Source organism: Diabrotica undecimpunctata, chromosome 1 (genome assembly GCF_040954645.1).
Source record: "Diabrotica undecimpunctata isolate CICGRU chromosome 1, icDiaUnde3, whole genome shotgun sequence".
Classification (NCBI taxonomy): Eukaryota; Metazoa; Arthropoda; class Insecta; order Coleoptera; family Chrysomelidae; genus Diabrotica; species Diabrotica undecimpunctata.
In genome coordinates, this window is record NC_092803.1 from 59,421,290 (window position 1) to 59,445,755 (window position 24,466).

Genomic DNA, 24,466 nt, shown 5'->3' on the forward strand with positions numbered 1-24,466 from the left:
CAAAGTATTGAATACATCAAACTAAAAGTTAATAATCATTAAAGCAGGAAATACGTACAGGAATAATACACTATAAAACGATGACTTCGTACTACACTGATTGACCCACATGTTATTTACCGTTATATATGTTTTGATAAAATAAAATGTTTCAGTATACTTCAGTCTTCTTGATATGTATCTGCAGCCTTATACCAACTAAAGTGTGTAGTTTTAAAATTGTAGTTAATGAGCTATGAGAAATTTGAATGCGTTAAACGACGACATTGTTGCCAGGTTGTTTATATTATAGAATGTTTGTCTTCTACTTTAATAATTCACATGCAGCCAAATAGTTATTGAATTACGGACATGTATTTATTAAGTTATCTAATAAAATTATTCAATAATATCAATAGCTATTGGTTATGTATCCATCAAAATATTATTAGGTATATGTAGTACTAACATTCTGATAACAAGAAAATTTTGACTATGAATCTGCAATCAATAATAATTAAAATTCAGTCGATTTTAAAAACAAACAAAAACAAGTCTGGCTAATTGGTTCTGCTAAAGCCATTTTTCGGAAAAAAAAATATTTATTGGAAACATGTTAAAGAAAGTATGACAATATTCTGTCTGTAAAAGACATACATGACAATATTTGAACATCGTGGTGGGTGTGACAAGTACAAGAGAGTAGAAAAGCTAGTTACATACTTCTGACGTTTATACTGTATAAAACTAGCGTAGTTCTGATTTTTCTATTAAAACAATAAAAATTTTATATTTACTATATACTATATTTACTAGTGCGGAAATTACTAGAAGAGCAAGACTAGCATGGGCAGGATTTGGAAAACTTAGTTGGATACTTAAGAACAGCAAAATACCCCAATACTTAAGGAGCAAAGTGTTTATCCAATGCACCCTTCCTATCATGACCTTGTTCCTATTCCTAACCAAGGCAAACATGAATAAACTAGCCACAACAGAAAGAACAATGGAAAGAGCAATGTTAGGTATACGACTGTCAGATAAAAAGAGGAACGACTGGGTAAGATCCAAAACAAAAGTCGAGGACATAGCAACAAAAATTGCCAAACTTAAATGGAGCTTCGCGGGCCACACTGCTAGACAAAAAGACCAACGTTGGAATACTATAATACAACATTGGAGACCTTACGAAAGTAAACGACCAAGAGGAAGACCACAGATGAGATGGGTTGATGACATTAAAAGAATAGCCGAAACAAATTGGAAATATGTTGCTCAGGATAGAGACCGATGGAAGGAGTTGGAAGAGGCCTATGTCCAAACATGGACGACAGAAGGCTAAGAAGAAGAAGATATTTACTATTAGTCTATGGTTTCACGTTCAACTTTTTAAATTTTATATTTTTCAACAGCTACATATTATTGAAAGTTTTTTGTTTTGTATTTTCTCTATTTTCCTAAGCTTATTGATGAACTTTTAGATTGAACCAATAATGTTCATGGATTCATATACAAAACGGTTTCAGTAAAGGATGAAGTAGCAAGATCCTTTGTTTTCTTTAACAAAGGTCTCAATGTATACAAACCATATAATGGTTTCCTTCCCTTATACAAATATGAAAATGATTTTACTTAACGAGCTAATTACTTACTCAAAATGTTCTGTATCATTGCCCAATATTATCTCGATAATGTGGGTTAACTTGGAGACAGTACCAGTTTGTCAAACAATTCAGTTTGTGCTAATTCTACACATCGATTATTATTTATGAACGAGTTGGGGATCTTGGCAAAAGATAATACAAAAGAGTAATGATAAATTTAGTAAAGTGTCTTTCTGTGGTCAATGGATAAAAAGTGTAAAACGAAACCTCTTCCGGAAATAAATAGCAAGGATTGTTTTATTACTAAAACATCAAATTCAAAATCAAACTTGGACGGTTTAATTTTTTAGACTGGATAATCTCTGACACTATTTCGTCCCTGCAGTAGTAAATTTCATCGGGCCTAGTTGGCCATTTTCAGTGAACTCTGAATTTCTGCTGTGGTTCTTATTGTTGTGCTCTTGAATCATATAAGGTCGATGGTTGGGGTTCAGATGACGCTTCAGTAAGTTTTTTCCAGACATACTCTGTCCTGGCGCAACTTTAATATTATTCCTTCTTGTAGTGTGGCAAGCCTTGGTTGTCTCTTCTCGCGTCTTTGGAATCATTTCTTGAAAAGTCGTTTCAATGAAGGAAGAAGTAGCGAATCTACTCTCTGTGACGGCAAACTTTTCAGAACCAGCTGTTTGTCTATATGATAAATTTACAACTTGTAGAATGTTTTCCAACTTGTAGTAGAGTTTTCTAGACCAGAAATGTAGTAGCGCTATAAATTTTATGGTAACCTTGCAAAGCGTTAGCATCTCAATATTAATGCGGCAACTAAGGCTATCCATAATCTCTTCTCACCTTTCTGACCTTTTAAAAGATATTGTTCTGAAGCTATTTTCTTGTGACATGTTAAAGTAATTACTATTGAAATGGGAATAAGCCACAATTAAAGGTTAAAGTACGTTTATTGACGTTTAATATTCCACTTCGAAAATCGTTCTCAAAATACAAACATTAGTAAATTAAACAAATTTTGTTTTTTGTTACTTGGTAAAAAATTCTTCTAATAATTTAATTTTATCTGACTCATTTATATTGACAATTCAGAAATACATTATACATTTTAAAGTAGACGACTTTAAAATGATATTGCCAATAATGTTGAGTTGCGTTCCTGGGACGACTTTACTTGTAAGATAGTTCATTCGATTAAATAAAATCAACCTTAACTTGAGAATATCCGTCAGAAAAAATCATAGCATGTAATTCGTCTTTAAAAAGACAAACACATGCCATGATGACAGTTAAATATCTCCTGTTAGTGATTCGATGGCAAACTATGAGGGAAAATCCAGTAAAAAACCTCACAATACTATCCCGACATGGTAAGTATTTGGTCGTGCATTTAGTTTACTTTCAATAAATACCAAATTCTGATTTTATGTTTGTTATTTAAAAAACATAAATGATGTATCCTCTACATGTTACTGACTTACTAATACTGGTATTTTCCTTTTAATAACTTCCTCTTTTAATATGGTTAACCAGATCCTACTACATTCTGCCGAGGAATTTGCGACACAATTGGTCTCATTCAGCATAATTAGAGCCGCTTCTTTGATTTTTCTCTTTTTACCATCCGTTTCTTTTAGTACTATATTTGAATCATTCCATTGAACTCTATGTTCATTATCCCATGCGTGTTTACATATTTGAGATCTATCAAATTCTCTATTTTTAATATAAGATTGATGTTCACTTATTCTAACATTTAATGGCCTTGATGTTTCACCTAAATAAAACTGATCGCATTCACAAAGTATTTTATAAATGCAATTCTTTGTTCTTTATTTTGTTCTTTATTTTCCTCGTATTATTCTTTGCGTATGTTGTAGGATCTCGTTCTAAGTTGTTCTGTTCTATTCGGTCGATTGTTGAAAATCAATTATTTATAAACGATAATCATTTTTTAATAAAACAGATGTTAACAAATGTTTTTCCTCTAAGAACGAATTTTCGTTAGAACAAGTAACTTTGGCTCTATCGTATAACGATTTAATAATTCCCTTTTTAATATTAATATTGTGATTTGATTTGAAATTTCCCGTCATTTGACTTTGAAACTCCAAAATTTTGCATTCAATGAAGAAGAGCTAGCCTATAATAAAGTATAGCTCAGTTAATCTTATTCTTAAAAATATTAAAAAAAACCATTTTTTAGTTACAGTTTTTTTTTGATAAAACGAACAATTTTTGAGTTATTAGCAAAAAACTCATTAGAAACATTGATTTTTTCGATATAAAACTAACACTTTCGATAGCGAATAAATCGAAAACTATTAATTTTACCAAAAAATGTATAGAACAGCTTAAAAGTAATTGTTCTACCAATTTTTCTGGTCCAAATATATTAAAAAAAGTCCACCCCCGAGATGGGGTTGCAACTACCCCCATGGTAGAAGCGCTTTTTACCATAGGGGTAGTTGCCCATTTTAAAGTAAATCGATCTTTTCCGAAAAAATTGCGAGGTGAAAACCTTCCTTTCCTGGACTAGTTACCCTATTCCGGAAAAATAATTAAAATGTATTCAATAAGTAGCTTCGCATTAAATACATTAATTTTTCGTACGCCACTGGAAGATCCAGAATAATGCTGAAATGTCAGCATAATTTCTAATAACTTACGCCTACAATTTTGAAACTATACCTTACTTTCAGATTATCATCTCTCTCATAATAGAGATATTTCACACTTCGCAGTACACGTTTATTAACTGCCAGACATATTTTTTATTTATTATCTCGCTTTTTATCACAAATTTCATATATTAGATCTTCATACACTCTTGTCACTATAAGTTTAAAAGTTAGATGTCAGGAATTTACGTTCTCTAAAGTAAATTCATCTCAAAGGATAAAATTTGCACACATACAAGCTAAATTCAAACTGTAACCACGAATTAGGAACAAGATTTTTTATATCGCTTTTAAATTAAAAAAAATTTGTAATTACGATTGATAATATTTGTTTGATAATGAGTTTGGGAGCTTTTACCAGGATATTGATATAATATGTTTAAATTTATCGCTGTTTTTACAGTGCTATTTACTAACAAACATCTGGTCCTCTGATAAAATCGTACAAAATTATTTTCTTATGACATATAAAAAGTCGTATAAACCATTACATTTTTAAATGTTGTTCAGTTCATTCTTTTACAAGCTGTTAATACTTTATCATTGTAAAAAACATTTCTGTTTTGGCCTGTGATAACTAATATTTACTATCATTCAAATGACGATATGATGATAAATGCGCGATGAAAAATAAATGCGTTTAGAATATTAACATGATGCAAAATAAGTTGGAAAAATCTTTGGTGCAGATTTAGTTATTTTAGAGCCGTTCTTACTGATCTCCAAATAAGCGTAGTCTTTATGCATATGAGACGAACAGAAATGATTCTGCTCACAGCGCTACTATCAAAAATTGTCTTATATATATATATATATATATATATATATATATATATATATATATATATATATATATATATATATATATATATATATATATATATTGATACGATTAGGGTTTATAGGAAATAATTTATAAGTTATATACTACATAATATTAGATATTTGGTTGTTTTAAATAAGTTATATACTAGAGAATTTAATAAAAATATATTTATGTGAGGGCATTTTTAATAAATTAGCATATAATAATTGTAAAAAGTTGTATTTTAATATTGTAAATATATATAAGTGAGCCATGTGCTTAGGCAACCAAAAATACTCTCGGAGATTGACAGATATTTATACTCTGAAGTGACGTTTAAGAATATTTACGAATATAAGTGGGTTATAATAATATATTGTTTGAAATGTGTATTTTATTAAATTAGAGTGTTAGTTACTAATTTAATTATATATTCTGATCTGAAAAGCCTAAATGTAAACAAAATTATTAATAGAAAAGAATGGAATTCTCTGGATCTCCGGAGATGGCCATGTTTGCGAAATGGTTTGTTCCAGAAAATTCAGACATGTATTAGATAGAACAAATTAGAACATGATATCTTACGAGATGGTTCTGGAATATCCGAAACATATAAATACCCGTGATTTGGATTCAAGATGGCAGTTTTTGAGTTTTTAGTCTGAAGTCAAGCAGTTTTTAAGTTTTTTAGTCAGAAGTCAAGCAGTTTATTATGAAAGTTAGTTAGAGTCAGTGAATCAAGTACAAATAGTCCAATAGTTTAATATAGTGAGTTAAATGAAGATTAAAAATTATGCATATAATTTAATGCACATTTATAATTATACACAAATAATTATTGAAGATAAAAAAAGGTATATTGGAAGAAATTAAATTATATTATGGTTGGAGATTAGTATAAATCAACTTATAATAATTGGATATTGGTATATTGAAAAGAAGAACAAATATAAATGCTGTTTGCTGGTTTGGTTGGTGGTGTATAGATGCTGGTGAAGAAAAATATATCTTAAATTGGTAGAAGCTGATAATTGAAAAAAGTAATTTCACAAAAAACAAGGATAACTGAAGTACGAAGACATTCAGTGGTGATTAGAATCTATATACTTAGTGGAAAATAGTTCATTTAGGCATTCAGTGAAAGAAAGGTACAAAATTTTGTTAATATAATTTAGTTAATGTCATAACAATTTCAATTTTGAAGATAGTTTGTTTAAATTTAACATTGTCTATAGAATTTAATTAGTTTTATAAGAACATCAATTTAAAGATAGTTTATTTTAAATTTACATTGGCTAGGTTAGATATATATGTGTGTTTCATAATAGTTATAATAAAGATAATTTAAAAAAGTACTTACAAGCTAATTCTTTGAGAACCGCGATAAAAACCCTATATATTATATTATTAAAAATACTCATTGCTCATCACTCAAAACAAAAAAAACACATCATAACAATTTGGCGCCCAACGTGGGGCTCTCTATTTAAAAGAATTAGTTTGGGAAGATAAGTGCTCTCATATAATTAAATTAATTATCAGTAGAAAGGAAAAATAATAGATTTTATTATTAATTATAATTGAACAAGTAAAGTCTCAAAATGTCTCAAGGAAAGAAAGGTACAAGAAGCAAAAAGAATGAAGAAGATGTGGAAGTAGAAACACAACCTATACAAGAGGAGAGTTTAGTTCAAGTTCCACAAGATACTGCAGAAATGAATCCAGAAAGAGAGGAAAATGTCAATATGGCAGCTTTGATGTCATTAATGATGCAGATGAACAAGACAATAGAAGAGAATTCAAAAGAAATCAAAGAAGACATAAAAAAATTGGAAGAGAATTCAAAAGAAGTCAAAGAAGACATAAAAAAATTGGAAGAGAATTCAAAAGAAGTCAAAGAAGACATGAAAAAAATAGAAAAAAAAATGGAACAGAATTCACAAGAAGTCAAAGAAGACATGAAAAAAATGGAACAGAAATTGGAAGAGAATTATAGAAAATTAGAAAAGAAAATAGAAGATAATAATAATAAAATTGTAAAACAAATGGAAAAACAAATGGATAAAAAACTTGAAGCTGCAGAGAAAAAAGTAGCAAATGAAATAAAAAGTATACGGAATGACTACAAGAAAAGGATAGACAATGAGAGGACAGAAGTAAAGAGGATTATTCAAGATAATAAAATAGATATAGAACAGAAAATAGAGTTACAGAAATGTAACTTAGAAGTAAAAATTAACGAAGACAGGAGAAACACAGAAGAAAAATTAGACGATATACAACAAAATATCCAAATAAATAGTAATCAAATAAGAAATGTGGAACAGAGAATAGATGATATTTCACAAATGAGAGACATAGGGAGACCTTACTTAAATTTAACAAATGAGACTGGGATTAAATTCTCTGGTAATATAAAAAATTTGCATCCTAGAGTATACATAAATAGTTTAAAACATAAATTAAGATTTGTGAATAATATTAATGATATTAAAGATTATATTAGAATGACATTAAATGACAATGCAGCAACTTGGTTTGCTAGTATTGAGAATGATTTAGATAATTTTCAAACATTTGAAAATAAATTTTTAAATTATTATTGGGGTGAATTAGAGCAAGCCAAGTTTAGAGAAATTCTATATTTTGGAAAGTATAATCAAAATTTAAAATCAAATATGGTAGATTATGCATTGAAATTGATAACAGTTGCAAAATATTTAGAACCACCACTTAGAGAGGATGAAACAGTCTTAAATGTATCTAGACATTTTGATATTGATGTTGTGCAAACCGTAACTGTACAAAATATTCAAACAATAGATAGTTTCATTAATTTTATTCAAAGAATACAAAGAGGCAATATGACAAGTAATACTAACAACAGAAAAAACAATAATAACTTTCAATATAAAAAAAATGATATTCAACAATATAGACAATCATATAACATTAATACTAGGTATGGTAATAATTTACAAAATTTTAATAATAATAACAGTAATCCAAATAGACAGAACTTTAATAATAATACTAGTTATAATAGACAAAATTTTAATAATAATACTAATTATAATAGACAACATTTTAATAACAGTACTAATAATAATAGACAAGATTTTAACAATAGAAGAAATACAGAGCGACCTAACTATAACAGACAGGTAAATTGTGTTCGAAGGAATAGGAGCTGCGAAGACAGGGAACGAAATCATACAAGGCAAGAAAATGTGAGTAGAAGTCATAGTAGGGAAAGACATAGTACATCAGATCCAAGTGGTCAGATACAATCTGACAATTCTAATAATCAAAATTTTGTGCAGTAAACTTTCTGAATTACAAGTTAGGCCATTGCTATTATGAAAAACCTTCTGAATTTATTTCTTTAGATGAAGATAAAATTATTGAATCTATTAATTTAATTTATATAAATGCTTTGGCCAAAAATAAAATGATTAAGATTATGATAGATACTGGTTCAGAAAGTACTTTAGTCTCGGAGAATTTTATTTTTAATACATTAAAACTATCAGATATAATAAAGATTCCAAAAATTAAAATTATTGGTGCAAATAATAAGAAGTTGGGTGAAATTGATAAACTAGCCAATTTTAAAATTAATATTCTTAATAAAGAAATTAATATGCAAGGATTTATTGTCAAGGATTTATGTGTTGATATATTAATGGGAAATGATGAATTGGAAAAGAAGAAAGTAAAGATAGATTTTGAAGAAAAAATGGTAACTTTGGAAGGGCAAATAATTAAATTTATGCAGAAAGATGAGGTAGAAGAAGGAATAAGAGTTGATAGGATATTATTAAAAGAAAATAATGATGTTTATGAAGAAGAAATGTATTTTGATGATAGGGAAATGTCCCAAAAGAATGTAAAGAATAATTATTGTAGTGAATATTTAAGGAATGGAAATTCTAAGCAGATGGATGCCTACGAGGCGGAGTGCGTAAAATTGGAAGCAAGGAATAATGAGTACATAATGAAGAATAATGTTATTTGTAAAGAAGAAGATATGATGAAAGTTTTAAATTGCCCTGAAGAATATAAATCAATAGTCATTTCCATATTGCAGCAACACAAGGGACTTGTCAATAAAGAAAATAGAATTGCACAAAATTATATCCATAGTATAAAAGTTAAAGAAGAAAAAGATTTTAAAACAAAATCATACCCAATACCATATAAATACAGAGAAGAAGTAAACAAAACAATTAATAATATGTTAGAAGATGGGATCATTGAGAAGGCAGACACACGTTTTATTAACCCCATAGTAGTAGTACGAAAAAGATCAGGTGAAATCAGGTTATGTTTGGATGCAAGGAATATTAACAAGATTACTGAAAAGCAATTTGAAGCACCAATGAGTATAGATGGAATATTAGGAAGAATTACAGGAATGTCATTTTTCACTAAAATCGATTTACAGCATAGTTTCTGGTTAATACCTCTAGAAAGAAAAAGTAGACAGTATACAGGATTTCAGATAGATGGAGTAGTATATCAATTCAAAGTAGTACCATTTGGACTTCAATCATCTTGCAGTGCTCTATGTAGATGTCTTCATGATATTTTGGATCAATATGAACATTTTGTAATTCACTACATTGATGATATATTAATTTTTTCTAAAACGGCTGAAGATCATGAGAAACACCTAAAAATTATAATAAATAGATTAGACAAAGTTGGACTAAAAATAAATCAAGAAAAATGTACATTTTTTCAAAAAGAAGTCATATATCTAGGTTATAAACTTAACACTAAGGGAATCGAAATGGATCCAGAACGGACACAAGTCATTCAGGAATATAAAACACCACACAATTTAAGAACTTTAAGAGGATTTATTGAAATAATTAATTATTATAAAAGGATGATACCAGATCTAAGTATAAAAGAAATTCCATTACTTGAACTACTGAGAAAAGGTGTAAAATGGAGATGGGATCAGAGAAGAGAACTAGCATTCCAAGAAATTAAAAACATTTTTCTGTCAAATTTGAAAATATACTATCCTGACTATACACAGCCATTCATACTAAGAACAGATGCATCAATAGAGAGATTATCAGGGGTATTATTACAAATACATGATGGGGTCGAATACCCAATACAATTCATTTCAAGAATTACAAAGCCACATGAAAAGGGTTACTCAGTTTCAGAATTAGAACTAGCAAGTATAATACACTGTGTCACAAAATTAAGATTTTATTTATTGGGTAATGAATTTACTATAGAAACAGATCACCAAGCTTTAACGTCTATATTAAATAACAAATATGGAAACAGTAGAATACATCGGTGGAGTCTAATACTTAGTGAATACTGCTTTGAAATCAAATACATTTCTGGAAAATCCAATATAGTGGCAGATGCTTTATCAAGGTTAGAAAATACACCACAAAAAGGGCAGCGAACAATAAAAATTGGATTAAATCAATTAGTAGAAAGTACTGGATTATATTCTAAAGAAGAAATTATAAGAGATCAGATCAATTTGAGTGAAAAACAAAAAGTCCTTAGGAAAGATGGGGTATATTATAAAATAATAAATGGCATAAAAGTATATGTAATAACTAGAACTTTAGCAAAGAAAATATTGAAAAATTTACATAACAATTATATGCATATTGGTTCAAGAAAGCTATGGATGCTATTTAGGAATAATTATTTTGCAAAGAATGACATAAGTATAGCAAAAGAAATTACTAACCAATGCCCAATATGTCAACTAAACAAAGAAAAGAATGTAAAAAAAAAAACTTACTGATAGATCCATTTCATAGATAGATGGTAGATTTCTTTGTTGTGAATAAATTTGACATCATACTTGTTGAAATTTGTGTACCCTAAAAATCATAATTTGGGGTTAGATACAGAATTGATTGTGTAAATGTCTTTATAAAAAGTGTAAAACTTACCAATTCATATGGATAAAAGCCTGTTGAATGGAAATAATTCCTAGATTTTGTCTATAAATAAACAGAACACAATATCCATTATATTTTTAATTAAGGTTATATTTTATTCTCTGATAAAATCCATTCTCCATTTGACATGACAGTTTGACCATAGAATAGCCGAACTGTGATCCGTTGTTCTCTGTTTTGACATAGACAGCGAACAGGGATGTATTTAACACATTTTAAATAAAAAAAAAATTGAATTATTAATTTATTAAATTTAATAAGGTATGAGAAAATTAATATTTAAAAAAATAATAAGTAAATTATTTATTTTAAATATTATTTTGGGGTATTGATACGATTAGGGTTTATAGGAAATAATTTATAAGTTATATACTACATAATATTAGATATTTGGTTGTTTTAAATAAGTTATATACTAGAGAATTTAATAAAAATATATTTATGTGAGGGCATTTTTAATAAATTAGCATATAATAATTGTAAAAAGTTGTATTTTAATATTGTAAATATATATAAGTGAGCCATGTGCTTAGGCAACCAAAAATACTCTCGGAGATTGACAGATATTTATACTCTGAAGTGACGTTTAAGAATATTTACGAATATAAGTGGGTTATAATAATATATTGTTTGAAATGTGTATTTTATTAAATTAGAGTGTTAGTTACTAATTTAATTATATATTCTGATCTGAAAAGCCTAAATGTAAACAAAATTATTAATAGAAAAGAATGGAATTCTCTGGATCTCCGGAGATGGCCATGTTTGCGAAATGGTTTGTTCCAGAAAATTCAGACATGTATTAGATAGAACAAATTAGAACATGATATCTTACGAGATGGTTCTGGAATATCCGAAACATATAAATACCCGTGATTTGGATTCAAGATGGCAGTTTTTGAGTTTTTAGTCTGAAGTCAAGCAGTTTTTAAGTTTTTTAGTCAGAAGTCAAGCAGTTTATTATGAAAGTTAGTTAGAGTCAGTGAATCAAGTACAAATAGTCCAATAGTTTAATATAGTGAGTTAAATGAAGATTAAAAATTATGCATATAATTTAATGCACATTTATAATTATACACAAATAATTATTGAAGATAAAAAAAGGTATATTGGAAGAAATTAAATTATATTATGGTTGGAGATTAGTATAAATCAACTTATAATAATTGGATATTGGTATATTGAAAAGAAGAACAAATATAAATGCTGTTTGCTGGTTTGGTTGGTGGTGTATAGATGCTGGTGAAGAAAAATATATCTTAAATTGGTAGAAGCTGATAATTGAAAAAAGTAATTTCACAAAAAACAAGGATAACTGAAGTACGAAGACATTCAGTGGTGATTAGAATCTATATACTTAGTGGAAAATAGTTCATTTAGGCATTCAGTGAAAGAAAGGTACAAAATTTTGTTAATATAATTTAGTTAATGTCATAACAATTTCAATTTTGAAGATAGTTTGTTTAAATTTAACATTGTCTATAGAATTTAATTAGTTTTATAAGAACATCAATTTAAAGATAGTTTATTTTAAATTTACATTGGCTAGGTTAGATATATATGTGTGTTTCATAATAGTTATAATAAAGATAATTTAAAAAAGTACTTACAAGCTAATTCTTTGAGAACCGCGATAAAAACCCTATATATTATATTATTAAAAATACTCATTGCTCATCACTCAAAACAAAAAAAACACATCATAACAATATATATATATATATATATATATATATATATATATATATATATATATACACCGAAATTAGACGAGTGATTCATATGTTTTTTTTGTGAATGTGTTAAAAGGGATATGCACTTATTAGGGACTTCTATGGGTAAAATTTAAAATTCAGGATAATAGTAGTTTTAAGGAATGTATAAAAACAAAATTAGTTTCGTAGTAAATATCATGGGAAACAACGTTTACCTGTTCTCAACAGTCTTCATAAATAAAATGTAAGGGTTTACCGATTTCTTTTGTGTCTCGTATAGATTTCAAAGCTCTGGGAAATTTTGTAGAAAGTTAAATAGGCAGGGCCATTATTAGACTTATAGAAAACAAAAATGGGAAATTTGAAAATCATTTCTTCAGAATTAGGTATTTTGTGTGATTTTGAAGGACTAAAGGATGATTGGAAGAAAAAATAATATACCCAGTCCTAACATATGGTAATGAAAACATGTTAGGATGTTTCGAAAGAAAAGTACCTACTAAGGCGATCCAATGGAACAGTGAATGACAATGTAGTGTGGAGAAGACGATAGAACTCCGAACTGTATAGAATATACCAGGAACCAGATATCGTAAAACGTATATTAAGATAGGACGTCTAAGATGGATAGAGCATGTAATGCGGATGGAACAAAATGACCCAGCTGAAAAAACACTCCTTGATTGACCCATTGGTCAGAGAAGAACAGGAAGACCCAGAACAAGGTTCATTGATAAGAGATGAGAAATATGGGAATACGTTCCTGGCGGAGGAATGCGATGGATAGGGACGACTGGAGAGAAATTCTTGAGGATCCACACAGGGTTGTGAAATCAGACTGACGATGAAAAGATGATTGGTTAAAAAAAACACTGGTGGAAGTAGATTTTTGATTTGACTAAGATTTAGAAGATGAAAATGGGGTTGTCTGTTATTGACCGTGGAGAAATAACATTTGTAAGTACAAATAAGTTATTATTAGGAGAACCAAAGACATCGATCATTTGGCAACCAAAAGATATAAAAAGGATTGTTAGAATATTTGACCTAAATTCCGTGTAAGCAAAACAAAGGTAGGAGTTTTAGCTAGAGAGTTGTGATAAAAGGACATTTTTATATTAAAAATTCTTCTGATATAAATATAAGACATTCGTTCAACCATTCGAGCCATGTGTCTCGAATCAGAAATAGATACGACACTTCAAATTTAGATCGAAATCTGATGATATCTGGTCGGGTCAAATAAAATAATGAAGCAGGAGAGGTGATCACAATAATGAATGCAGTCCCGGAAATGGAACTCGCAAAAGGCGAGTTTATCGCCTCACATCGCCTATCTAACCTAAACTACAGAATTTCTCATGTACAAAAAAGTGCACGTCATTCAAGATTTACGACGTCAGAACCCCACAGCGTTGCCAAAACATCAGAATAAGTGACCAATTTTCAAAATTCCAAATATTAAGGAATGCCTAGTCAATTGGATTTTTAAAATGAAGAAAATAATCACATTTTTTAAGTTTCTTTTTTCCCTTTTCAATAATTTGAAAATACGAGATACGTTTAATCCATAATATTATAAAATATCACATAAAAATGTATAATTTTAAATACATATAACATTTAAGCATCAAATACTGAGGCACTAAATAAATCAGTAACTTTTATTGCGCAATACTATTACTTGTTTTTTACATGTCGTAAATAACATCACGGATACCACTAACATTTATCTCTTCTGTATGAGTTTTAGTCTTTTTGTGATACTGTTTTTTAGGAGGTGATTTTAAAAGTCATTATTTTTAACAGCTTACGAAATAATACTAACTTTAAGGCTGCTGCACCACGCTAAAATACATAATAAAATATTGTACCACAAAATTATATATTTTAAATTCTTTAAATTACCTTTCTCGCAGCATTCATCATACCAGGATTGGTAAAAAAGGGCCGCCATTATTTCGTTCTTGTTCAAAATAATCTATTAAACAAGCAACAAGTTCTCGACAACGACTATTTAGTTGTTTAGACATTTTAACACAAAAATAATTAGTTTTTAAAGTTATTAAGCTATATTAATTTAGGTGTTTATAAATACAGTTCATTAGTTACAAGTTATATATATTTTTTGCAAATCAAATTGATCAAAACAGACTTAGTACTTATAAGGTTATAAAGTATTGACAACACTTTTGCCAGCCCATCATCATATTATTGAAACGTGAAGTATTCCCGTATCCATGGCGTGCGATTGTATAATCTATTTAATGATGATTATTTTTTGAACAATTAAACTTAAACAATTGCATAAAATTTTAATTATTAATATTAAGAAATGTTTTTGTATATTTATTCAATATAATTCTAAAATTCTGAATGTAATCACGATTACATTTTTCTTATAATACCATGTTGGCGCCTATTCAATATCGAGCAGCTCCGTAAGGATCTCGTATTTTTAGCTTTGTTAGGGACATTTCAACTCTAAGGTTGATGTTCTGGAAATTTTAAATACAAGTGACGTCACTTTATATAAATCGTGACGTGAACCATTTTTACTTTGAAAAATAGTATACTTATCGCCTGCAGCCATAACACAACAAAACTAATATACCTCAAAACTTGGCTTCTGAGTATTTTATACCCTATGTATATCCACACAACTACAACGTAGTTAGAAGCAATAAAGACAGTCTATACGCGTATAGTGGTAGAGCACCATCAACATTTTTAAGGCAGTTATTACTAGAAAACTGAAAACGCTACAGGTGAGCGTCTTGAGAAGGGTTTTTTCAAAACTAAATTATAAACAAGAGCTAACAAGAGTCTCGAAGTTAGTTCATAACAATCACGTCTTATATTAAAAATTTAATTTAATATTGATTTTTAGTTTTCATAGACTAAAATGTGGTATACATGGTTATATAGAAACGCTAAGGAAGTCAATTTTTAAGTTTCTGAAGAGCAACGCTAAGCACGAAATGAAGTTGAATAACGTGGAAATCTCCATTGAGCAGCATTCAAATATAAAGTGGCAATCGATTAGAGTTTACAGTAAACGTTGCTATTGGACAAATGAATGTGTATGTCCACATTGCATTTAAGTATAAAGGTGGAGGCCCTGGATTGCATTACGCCAGTGGCTAAGTCAAATTAACGCCCTATATTGGTTTAAAAAAACGGGCCAGATTCTATTCATTTTTTGACTCATATAGCTAAGGACCCTGGTATATGAGCGCTAAAGTCTCGTTAGAAGCGCTGCGTTAGCGTCGGCCCAACCGGACAATGGCACCACCATGGAGTCAGTTATAATAAGAGAATGATTCCACAAAAATTTATAAAACATATTAAATACTTTTTATTTGCAGACAGCTTTAGCATAAAACATTTAACCATTTTTATATTTGTGAGGCTAGTATAAGTCTTTCGTTACACTTGGTTTATAGTTATTTGTAGGTAACAATCATTGCTTGAAAACAACCACACAGCATTTCAATAATAATCAGATTTATTTATATAATATCGTTCAGGCCAAGATACAAGTCATTATTAAAATATTACTACATACTACAAAATATTTTAATAAATTTTATACTTACTTGAAATCTCAGTGTGAGAGTTGGGTTCTAAAATGCCAGAATTGGGACGCACACAATATTTTTTTGGAGCTGTAGTCTTAATTTTATATACTACTCTTTTATCGGTAGGGTTGGTAAGCTTCATATATGTCCCAGAAGGTTCATTAAAAGGACCTAAAATTTTAAAATATAAGTAAAAAATTTATAGATGAATTATTTTATAATTGTACTAAATTATGGAAACAGATAAGAGCTGAACATATTAGGTGGTCCAATAAGTAAACTCATTTGAAATGAAAAACATGTTTTTCCAGAAAATTCTTTTATTTAATTCTATATGGTCTCTAAATATTCTCCAAAGTACTCAAATTTCCGTTTTTTTTTTGTTGTAATATGTACTTCACGTTCTTTTCCCAATATGTGGAGAACCTTTTGGGGTTGGCAGTATTTGTCTGTAAAACCGCATCTCAAAGGTCTCCAGCTACTTCATAGATTCTTCCAAAATAGTTCAAGCTTTCACTCTGTATAGAAAAACCGGAACTATGTAACTCCAAATTTTGTTGTTAGACAGAGGTGTCGACTTCTAAAAATCAAGTTCATCTTTTCAACATTTGGTATGTTTAAACATATAGAGCCTTTTATAAAAATCTTTAGTTCTCCACCATTGAATTCAGATATCTGTATAATTGGTTGTCTACCTACATTCACAACCCTATCAACCTTTAGTTCACCTGCAATATTACCCAATTTAGAAATTTTCCAATAAACTTTCAGGATAAATCATACTCTTAATTACAACATATTGATGGTTGCTACTGTTATAGTCAATCAAATTTCAACATATTTAATTATACATACATTATACATATTGCTGGCTACTGTCACATTTAGACACATACCTCCGGTTACATTGACTGCTTTGTTCAAACTTCCTTCCTAATATGTCATTTTAATCAGTTGCTATCAAGAAGTCCTCAGAGACACTTCGTCAAAGGACTAGCAACCCCAGTGGAGTCTTACTTTGCCATGTGATCAATTCTTTTTGTAACTTAAACATCATAGCTTTTAATTATCAAAGATGTAACTCAAAGTTAATCAAACTTCATTTAAAGGGTTTTACCCACATATAGATCCAGTAAGTATTAACCACACTTTTGTAATAACCTTGGTCAAAATTTTACCTTTCACATTTGATTTAATTAAAGTGTTTATACTTATTTTAGGACAGCACTGATGATGGAATAGTTATTCCGAAAACGTTTTGTGATGTAGTCCGATAGGATTTTTATTATTATACCTTTTTAAAAAGGAATTTTTTAAATAAAAATTTTTGTGATACATAGTATACAGCCAACTACAGGAATTTAGTTCCTTTGTGGAATTTGTTGTAGATCTTCCACAAATTCGGCTATTAGGAGAGTGTCATCTGCAAATCGTATATTGTTGTCATTAGTTATTCCAAAACTTCTTTGATTATTCCTTGTGAATACAGGATAAAAAGGAAACAATACACAACCTGTCTAGTATGTCTTTTAAGTAACCTCTATTTCCTCTGAAAACTTATTATCTTCTTTTAATACAGCTTTCTGGTTATAATAAAGTTTGATGTTAATTCAGGTATCTCTTATATCTCAGTTATTCAAAGTTATGTTTGAATTTATCGAAATCCAAGAAACAAACATTCTTCGATGTATGACTTTTAGGAGTATTTTGAGTCAGTGTATGACTCAATAAACTGATTGTTTTATAACCTTGACATTCTTCTAAGCATATGTATAAGTGTATTAATTTGTTCAAATATAAAAACTATTGTAGTGAAACAAACACCACTCCAAAATGTTCTTCCATAAAAACACATCCTTACTATTAATTAAATACTACCTACTTAATAAGGTAATAACCTAAATTATATAAAAAGGAAAAATCACAGTAATTAAAGGAAATGTTAAAATGTGTTTTACAGGTGACACAATAGGAAGGGCAATATGATAAGTATGAAATAAATCAGCTCAATGAAACAAGTAGGGCAGGGAGATATTTAATTAATTTTATTTGGAACAACTACCAATCAATAGAACTAAATACCACAAGTCTAGAATTAGGTCTATAAAAATATATACACAGTTGAAATCAGAACAAATTCCAAAAGAACATAGAGAAAAAATATGCAGAATAACAAACAAAATCTGCAAAGAAGATAAAAGGAAACGAAGATTAAAAAAAGTATGAACAAAAAAAGAAATTATTCAATCAATATATTATTAAGTAAAAAAACTATAATCTGTATCTTAAGTATGCATAGAGTAAGAAACATCAGTATATTTGTTTTTTTTTTATATTGGTATTTCTGACTTGTATATTATCAGTTTAAAATTACAGTAATAATAAAACAATTTTTATAAGTACTGTATCATGAATCATTTTTATTAGTTTATGATGATGATTTCTCCAGTGATAATGAAATAAAAGTCAATGGAATATTTTCCTATGAACTATAAAAAAAATATATCAGTCCCTTCTCTGGCTCTTCACAGCAAAATATTAACATGTTTTTGTTTATAAGGCCTATAGCTACCTATAGCTACTGAGTGTTTCACTTTTTTTGTTAATTTGATTTTGAAAACCACTGAAGTAAGAGATGCAGCTGCCTACATGCTAAATTAAAAAACATACATCCACATTCTGTATTTAACAGAGGTGTAACTCTGTGTGTTTGTGCCTCAAGCATGATTTCACTCATCACTCAAAATCGATAAAATAAACAAACAACTTCATACCATAATCTACAGCACAAAAAGAAGAAATAAAGAAATTTCTTAAAAGGAAGAAATAAAAATAACTTATAAAATTATAGTTGAAGGTAATGCAACACATATATTAGGTATGTGAGAGGTAACTAGATCAAATAACAGTTTTTTAAAATCCATCTTGATGTGCCTATTTCTGATGAATATTGGCAATCATCATAGCAATCTATATTGTGTCTGCAGCAGCACGGAAAAGCTGCACAGATGTTGTGTTGAACCATGTTCTGAGGTTCTTTAACCAGGAGGTTATTCTTCTTCCTGGACCTCACTTTCTAAATATTTTACTTACAGAATGGCTTGTAGGAGGGCATATCTGGATTCATTGCTTATAATGTGTCTGAAGTACTGTAGCTTTCGAGATTAGATGGGGGTCAGTACCTCTCGGTTTTTGCTTCATTCTTTTGAGGACCTCCTCATCTGCTAATTAGCTCCTTCATTTTAAAATCCGTAGAAGCTATAAACTGCAGCTTCATTGTTTTAATGCTTAAACTTTATAATATTTCATCCTGTTTGAAGAGTAGGATTTATTATAATTAACCAAGATTGTTCAGATCTGAAGTTATAAGTAAGTGTTAATATTCTTGGGTACCATATAGATATTAATTTCATTCAGATTAAATTGACTTAATGATTTTTATGTATTTTTATTTTAATGAAAATACTCAGTTAAATATTGCAAAAAGTACTACAATGCTTAATGGTTGTATTGGGTCATCCAGAGTTCAACAAATGTCCCAATGTACCGTAGATTTTTCAATTTATGTTAAAAAAAAATAGGTAATTCGTGTGAATGTACCAAATATTTTAAACATATGATTACATTGTAGGTGTTGTTGTATTCTCAAATAATTGTGGAAATCCAGAAACAAAAATTTTCCAGTTCATATATAAAAACACACTCTTCTTTTACAAAAGTACTATAACATCATAGAGCTATTTTGTATCTACCTTTGAACACAGAGCCAATACAATCTGGCTAACTACAGTCAATGGAATATTAACATCTCTAGTAACATTAACATCATGACAAACTAAAAATCAACAAACTAAAACTACATAGAAACAACAATCTAAAGTTATAAAATTGTGTGAACAATCAACAACCATTAACACTTAACACTGAAACCTATATTAAGTACATAGAGATGTAAGAAAAAAACCTTTAAAATGCCTAAAGCTAATCTTTACCATGTATAAGACAATGTTTCATAGAGGAAATCTCCAAGTACATTATTTAGTCTATTCTTGCACAATGATAAATTATATTAGTATAATTGCTATACTAATGATTCTGGAACTGTCTCAATCTATTCAGACAAGGTAAAACCACAAGAGTTTATTGTGTATGTCCTTAAAGTATCTAACATGTTCAATAAAATGTTATTAAAACACTGGTATAATAAAAAGAACATATTATATGTGGACCTAAGAGTTGCTAACAAATAGTAATCGTAATAATAATCAACTCAGATAGGCAAAAAAATCTTACTGATCTTTTTAAAATGAACATAATGTTCCAATTGAGGACAAAGTAAAGACCTCAACTTTCTTGGTTTTACCAAAAAAAATTTTTGGTGTGAGATACAGGCTGCCAGAGATGGCACCTCAGACTCTATTTTCCAAGTACGATTTTCAACAAAATATTCACTTGCAGTATTGTTTTAAAATTTTTCACTCCTATTGAAAATTGAAAAAATTGAAACTTAATCATTACTTGAGTGATACCCTCATATTTGTGGTAGAATCACAGACCAATTTGCATCACTTTACTTCTGCAATGTGTTGTTGCAATTTCTTCACATGTTGATGTGTTATTGCTTTCAATACCCATTTCCACATTTGTCAATGGCAGCAGCTTTCTTAATGTGTTTATTTTCCTCCAACTTGCACCACATGAAATTTTAGAACAATTATTTTGCAGACCAAGGGTGACAATTTGCTTCCCAATAACTCTTATCATGTGGTAACTACTTGTAATTCAAACATACTCAGTCAGCAGCCGATTATACCTTATTTTCAGATCTTAGAACACAATGCAATTTTGGAATCGTGTAAACTCCTTGAATAAAAGCCACGGAATTCCAAATGTTCCAAATGCATTTTAATGACTTGCCAGCTGAATCAAGTAAGGAAATAGCAAACTTGTTTGCAAACCATTTCTCTAGTGTCTATCGCTTAGATAAAGTTAATTTAAGTACTTAACTTCAATTGTATAGTAAAAAATTCTGTTGACATTTTAATTATTCAATTTTCACTTTCTGGAGTCTTTGAGTCTATAGATGGTATGATAAACTGAGTTATGGTTCTGATAATATTCCTACATATTTTTTAAAAAGCTGTGTTTACAGTTTATCTAAACCTTAACATGTATTATTTGATTCATCTTTGAGAATGCACACCTTCCCTAGTAATTTTTGTGACAGTTATATACTTAACTCTGGTATTTAAAAATGGTGACAGAGATAATATAAAAAATTACAGGCCTGTTGTTATGCTATCTGCCATCCCTGAACTTTTTGAACTAATTCTAAACAAATATCTCACTTGGCATTGTAGAAATCTCTTGACTAATGAGCAACTTGACGTTATGCAGAGTAAATCTACATCTACAAATCTTGTTTTGTATCAAGATTACATTATCATGTCTTTTGACAATGGGTACCAAGTGGACTCCATTTATATAGATTTCTCAAAGGTCTTTGACACAGTAATCCATTCTTTGCCCATCTTTAAATTAAGATGTATTGGAATTCCTGAGTGGTTTCTATCTTAATAAAGTAGTTATCTTGTTGAAAGAGTTCAGTTTGTTTTTATAAAGGGTTCACTTTCGATTTCTATCTTGGTCAGTTCAGGGGTCCAACAAGGTTCACATGTGGGTCCTCTTCTCTTTAACTTAATTTTCAAAGTTTCAAACCTATCTGACTGTCTGAGGATCCAAGAAGACCTGATTTTCCTATATAATTGGTCTCCTTCCAATGATCTCCAGTTGAATAAAGATCAGTGTTTTGTTATAACTGTTAGCAAAATCTAAAAATAATGTATTTGACTATCACATTAATACAAACCTTCTCTCAAGATCTTCTCTCTGAAATAAGACATTTGGGAGTACTATTTGACAGTTCCTTGTCATATCCCTCACATTAAAAATTTGTCAGATAAAGCATACCAGAATCTAGTTTTTATTATAAGAAATTCTCGAGATCTTTTGGTACCCACATATAGAATTTCATATCTTACTTTCATCCCTAGCAGTCTGTCTTATGCTTCTATAGTATGGTCACCATACTATTAACCATATTTACACCATTGAAAAAATTCAAAATAAGTTTCTCTGGATTTGTAATTATACACTCAACTTAAAGAACATGCTTTTGGTGGAACTAAGGTCCAGGCTAAATATCAGTTCCTTAGAAGACCACAGAACTAAATGTGATCTAGTTTTTCTCTATAAACTACTTGACCATACTACTGACTGTTCTGATTTATTAAGTCTTAATAACTTTAGATGTACTAATATTGTTCTGAAGCTATTTTCTTGTGGCATTTTAAAGCAATTACTATTTAAAAGGGAATAAGCAACAATTAAAGATTAAAGTACGTTTATTGACGTTTCAATTTCCACTTCGGAATTCTTTCTCAAAATACAAACATTAGTTTGTAATGTTTTGTAATGACTAATGTTTGTATTTTGAGAACGATTTCCGAAGAGGAAATTGAAACGTCAATAAACATACTTTAACCTTTAATTGTGGCTTATTCCCATTTAAATAGTAATTACTTTAGATGTACAGTAAAACCTCCGTTAACCAAAAAAATGGGGGGGGAGGCCGTTTCGGATAACAAGAATTTCGGTTAAAAATAACATTGTTTTTTATAATATTCTTGATCAAACTATTGGTATTAAAAAATACTATGAGTTGATTTCGTAATGTTTTCTAATAAGTAAATCCAAAATAAAGTAATAAAATTAAGGAAAATGAACAAGTTTAACATGCTTTTTTAAAAAAATCTGCTATTTTTTTTTGCGTTTTCGTTTGAAAACGATGTTACTCTCTTCCTCCATCGTTAATTTGCAAAACATCATGAGTTTGCCTCATTCGATTGTTCGACGAAACGTAAAGCAATCTCAAAAGGACAAAACTTTATGTAATGACAACAAAAATTAAGAATCTAGTCGTGTCCCTAATTAGGCCTACTTTATAAAATTCTTTCCTCTAAAGCATTGAAAATCTCGTCGACGGCCTTGTGCTGCCTGTTGCCTCTTGGGTCGTCATCTGATATGCTCAGGTTATCTTGATAAAGAACCATATCAATGATGTCCTGGTCGATGAATTCACGTTCTGAGTCATCAGCTGCTAACCAGTCACGTATCTCTTCTTAGTTAATTTCGTCATGTCCCGGCAAATTTTTAATGAAAGGTTTAATTTCTTCTGTCGTTTTCTTACCATTTTCTTCTTCAGGATCGTCAATTAAAATCTTATCAAAAAGTTTGTTCCAGCATTTTCCCAAAGTTGAAGATTTGATCTTGGCCCACGACTCAGCTCACCAATAAAAATGTTTTATTGTTAAAGATTTGAGAATTTGTGGAACACTTTTGGGTTAATTCGTCTCCTGTAATAACAGATGTCTTAAGAATGCTTTTCTATAATGTCTCTTGAATGTCTCTATGACTCCCTGGTCTAACGGCTGGATTAAGCTTGTGACATTCGGTGGCAAAAATCTGACAATTGTCACCATTTTGTAAATTTTGAGGGTGAGGGCGCATTGTCAACAAGCAGCAATGCTTTGATGGAAAGGTTTTTTGATTTTAAAAAGGATTTTACACTTGAGACGAATTCATTTTCAAACCATTCTAAAAATAAAGTGGTCGACATCCATGAACTTTTTTGGCTTCTATACCTTAAAATGCCTTTTCGGAAATATCTTTTAGAGCTCTTGGTTTTTGTGATTTTCCAACACACATAGACATCAATTGGTGAGTGAAATTAACGGAATTGTTTACGTTTTGCGACAAATATTTACTTTTTATTGACGAAATTATTGAAACTGTCAGCCATTTCGGTTAAACGATGTTTCGGTTAAAAAGGTTTCGGTTAAGGGAGGTTTTACTGTACTAGAATTCTTAGAGACATGCCATTGTTTTATATAAAACACTACCACACTAACTATGACAAATTCTCTCCCATTAACAAAATTCAGATATTGGGAAATGACTAAAGTCAATCTTATGATCTGGTGGATTTAAAATCTGTAAGATTTAAGCACTGTTTGACTGACTATGTTAGGGATAGAAGATGAGTGACCTTTAACTTAAGAGTATTCATATTATTTTAATAG

At 29.5% G+C, this 24,466-nt stretch overlaps 1 protein-coding gene across 1 annotated transcript in view; it reads right to left on the reverse strand.

The window, feature by feature from the left end:
- LOC140449819 (vesicle-associated membrane protein-associated protein B-like) overlaps positions 1 to 24,466 on the reverse strand; it is a 36,291-nt gene that overhangs the window by 9,524 nt on the left and 2,301 nt on the right. The window contains exon 2 of the mRNA XM_072543180.1: positions 16,344 to 16,496. Within this exon, the coding sequence (XP_072399281.1) occupies positions 16,344 to 16,496 (153 nt within the window). The remainder of the gene's footprint in view (positions 1 to 16,343; positions 16,497 to 24,466) is intronic.